This window comes from Wasmannia auropunctata, unplaced genomic scaffold (genome assembly GCF_000956235.1).
Source record: "Wasmannia auropunctata unplaced genomic scaffold, wasmannia.A_1.0 LD335838.1, whole genome shotgun sequence".
Lineage (NCBI taxonomy): Eukaryota > Metazoa > Arthropoda > Insecta > Hymenoptera > Formicidae > Wasmannia > Wasmannia auropunctata.
This window is the reverse complement of record NW_012027052.1, coordinates 9,558-13,262: the sequence shown is the minus strand read 5'-3', so window position 1 is coordinate 13,262 and position 3,705 is coordinate 9,558. Positions and strand designations below refer to the sequence as shown.

The 3,705-nt window shown below is 41.6% G+C and overlaps 1 protein-coding gene across 1 annotated transcript; it reads left to right on the top strand.

The window, feature by feature from the left end:
• Positions 1-1,697: 1,697 nt before the first annotated feature.
• Positions 1,698-3,524, top strand: LOC105455827 (E3 ubiquitin-protein ligase MIB2-like). Its single transcript, XM_011699454.1, has 6 exons — positions 1,698-1,731; positions 1,843-2,006; positions 2,079-2,266; positions 2,340-2,537; positions 2,903-3,109; positions 3,227-3,524. The coding sequence occupies exons 1-6, from the start codon at positions 1,698-1,700 to the stop codon at positions 3,522-3,524; spliced, it is 1,089 nt and encodes a 362-aa protein (XP_011697756.1).
• The last annotated feature ends 181 nt before the right edge of the window (positions 3,525-3,705 follow it).

Below are 3,705 nucleotides of genomic sequence, written 5' to 3'. Positions count from 1 at the left end.
CGCCGCTAATCGACTTCCCGCGTCCGGCGCCTGACCTTGACGTTTTTTACGAGAGGAAAGAATTGTCCGCGACATATCGGCAAAAGATTCCTCTTATTGGCGGCTCTCGCGCGTCCGCAGGAAGTTTTGAATTCCATCACGTAATAAAATAGTCGCCGCTAATCGACTTCCCGCGTCCGGCGGCTGACTTTGACACGAAAGAAAAGAATCGTGGAGTCCTCAGGACGTAACATTCGCATTGAAAAAATAAAACCGATTTTTTTCTAAGGGATGTTTCACTCCCTTAACGTACGACTCAGCACGAATGCAAAAATTGTAGTATCTTATTTTTGTCTGTAGTTTAACATATCCAAAGCTTGAAATCGGAGGGGGACACTTCCGTGTGTTCCCTTGTTAGAACTAATAATAAAATGAATATTCTTAAAAGTTAATTTTAATAGAATTTTATACTTAAAATCGAGAATCACAGAAAAACTTTTAAGTTTAATGTTAATAAAATTAAAATTTATAGGAATTACAAAATTTACTTTCCCGTTTCTTAAGAGTATCTGTAAAATATTTTAAAGTCACTTTTGAAAACTTTTAGAAGCGTTGAAAACGTTTATCCAAGTTGAAAACGTTGAAAACGAAAGTTGAAAGCGTTGAAAACGTTTATCCAAGATTATTTTAAAGTCTGTCTTGAAATACATACTTAAAAATTTCTTAGATTACGTTGTATTACTTTTAGAAACTTTATTTAAAGTAAATTACCCCAAGGGTTGGCCATTCCTTTCTTATTTCTTGCTCCTGCATATTACGAGCCATAAATATTTTATTTATTTTGCAAGAAGATGATATTATCTATGTTGCGTACAAACAAAACCATATGGTAACATGTTCTGCAGTTGACAGTACATGGAAGTGAAAAAATTGTTGTTGGATGCAAATAACGGCAAGATATAGACGGTGTAAGGGAATTTAATTTAATTGAAGAAGTACCCTGGCACAGTGAACTCTCGCAGAGTTGGCAGAATAACGTGCCTTCATTTGACCTCAAAGAAATGTCACTGCACTCTGAACCCTCTTTCTGGATAATAGTGTTTCTTTGCATGTGATTGACAAGGACGAAGACACGACCTTGCATTACACGGTATATGAGTAAGTTGAATCGTTGCTGAGTCTGCCGTAACTAACATCGATACCTTCTCGTTTGATTAAACAAGAACCAGCTGGAGATAATGGCACTCTCACCGCAAGGCGCGACCATCAACGACGACAACAGATGTAGTGCACTGCCGTGCTAAAAAATCAAAGCGAGCTCTGCATACACCTATTGGACGCTGGTGCTTCTTTGCATGTAGATGATAAGAACGGAGATATACCTTTGCATTACGCGGCGCTCGGGTAAGATGGAAGTCGTTGCTGGATCTGCTGTAAAGTCAAACTAACATCGGTACTCTCATTTGACTAAACAGCAATCAGCCGGAGATAATCGATCGAGTTATCTGCCATAACGTCAAAATAATACCGGTACTCTTTTGTTTGACTAAACAGCAATCAGCCGGAAATAACGGATCTACTGTTATCGCGAGACGCGTCTATCAATGCCATCAACAACGACGGATGTAGTGCTCTGCATATGGCTGTGCAGAAAGGTCATTATGGGATCTGCATCTTCCTTTTGAGTGCTGGTGCTTCTTTGCATGTGGTTGACAAGAATGGAAACACGCCCTTGCATTACACGGCGTCCGGGTAAGTTGGAAGTCGTTGCTGGATCTTCCGTAACGTCAAACTAACATAGATATCCTCTTGTTTGATTAAACAGCAATCAACTGAAGATAACGGATTTACTGTTATCGCAAGGCGCAGCCATCGATGCCGTCAGCAATATCGAATACAGTGCTCTGCATGTGGCCGCAGGAAAAGGTCTTCGAGACGTTTGCACCCTCCTTTTGGACGCTGGTGCTTCTTTGCATGTAGTCGACGATGATGGAGACACACCCTTGCATTACGCGGCATATTTGGAAGTAATTGGATCAAGTTGTTGCTGTATCTGCCATAATTCGTTATCGATACTCTCTTGATTAAGCTGCGATCAGCCGGAGATAACGGATCTGCTGTTATCGCGAGGCGCAGCTATTGATGCCATTAACATCAGTCGTAATGCTTTGCATGTAGCTGCGAGATTCGGTCAACGCAAGCTGTGCACCTTTCTTTCGGACGCTGGTGCTCCTTTGTATGTAGTTGACAAATACGGATGCACGCCCTTGCATTGCGTGGCACTAAGGTAAGTTGGAAGTCGTTGCTGGATCTATCGTAACATCAACTTGACACATATGTCCTATCATTTGATTAAATAGTAATCAGCCGGAGATAACGGAACTATTGTTATCGCGAGGCGCAGCTATCGATGCCGTCAACAACATCAAACGTAGTACTTTGCATGTGGCTGCGAAGCATAGACAGCGCAAGCTCTGCACTCTCCTTCTGGCTAATGGTGCTTCTTTGTGTGTAGTCGACAAGTACAGGAACACACCCTTGCATTGCGCAGCATATGCGTAAGTATATATAAGAAGTTGTTGCTGGATCTGCCGTAACGTCAAACTAACATCAGTTTATATTTATCTACATTTTTTATGATGTATGATTAAATATCTGAAATCCCTTTTTTGTTTCATTAATTTGGTATTATTTCTGTAATGTGACTATCTTGAATAAAGCGCATTTTGTGTTCTGTGATTCTTCAAGTAGCGAACAGATCCTTTATATCCTCCCGTAATTCCCGTTCAAAGAGCCATAATTCAACATCTTCTCGTTTGACTAACAACTAGCAACCAGCCGGAGATATTAGATCTACTGTTGTCGCGCGGTGCGGCCGTCAACGCCATCAACAACGAAAGACGTAGTGCTCTGCATATATCAGTTTACGAGAAGAACGTGCAATGCGTTATCATTGTGACGTCAATGTCCAGGACTTTTATGGCGACATAGCGTTACACGAAGCGATTAGGAAAAACGCGCTGGACGTAATCGACGCATTATTATGTGCCTGCGAAAGGGTCGACTTTACGCTGAGAAACAAACAGGACTTCAACATTCTGCATCACGCCGCGTTCAAGGGCAACGCTCAGTACGTGTATAAAGCAAACTCGACGAAGTCGCATAACGACTCAATATTGTCGTGCAGTAACTTGACCACTTAAAATTCACACAATCAATCTAATTTAACAAATTTGTGAATTTGCAGTATAATGGAGAGGCTGATTACATGCGCACGTCATTCATTGGTGGATATGAAAATGGAGAACGGAACCACTGCGTTGCATCTAGCGACTTTGCGCGGCCACAGGCAAGTCGCGGCTATTCTCCTCTCGCAGAATGGAGGCCGCGCCAAGGTCGATCTGCGAAACAATCGAGGACAAACACCATTGTGCTTAGCGACTTTGCAAAAACATTGGCCGCTTGTCGAGCTGATGGTGCATCATAATGCAGACGTCAGCAGTATAGATTTGGATGGTAACAACGTGCTGCATATCGCTACATAGCTAAGAGCCCGTATCAACAGATTGTCGTGCCTGTATCCAAAAGTGAACGAGATTCACCATTTATATATGCTGTACGTTATCTGAGAGTAGTTTTTACTCGTGAATAGGTCAACGAATCCTGTATACATACAAAGTTGCTGTTTTGTACTTAAAGCTTAAGAATTTGAAAAAGAAATGAAAA

Bases quoted from the DNA above. Each gene is read 5' to 3' on its own strand.
- LOC105455827 (XM_011699454.1), top strand. From the start codon at position 1,698: ATGGAAACACGCCCTTGCATTACACGGCGTCCGG. The intron at 1,732-1,842 runs GTAAGTTGGAAG...TGTTATCGCAAG, and splicing joins TTGCATTACACGGCGTCCGG to GCGCAGCCATCGATGCCGTC. The intron at 2,007-2,078 runs GTAATTGGATCA...AGCTGCGATCAG, and splicing joins ATTACGCGGCATATTTGGAA to CCGGAGATAACGGATCTGCT.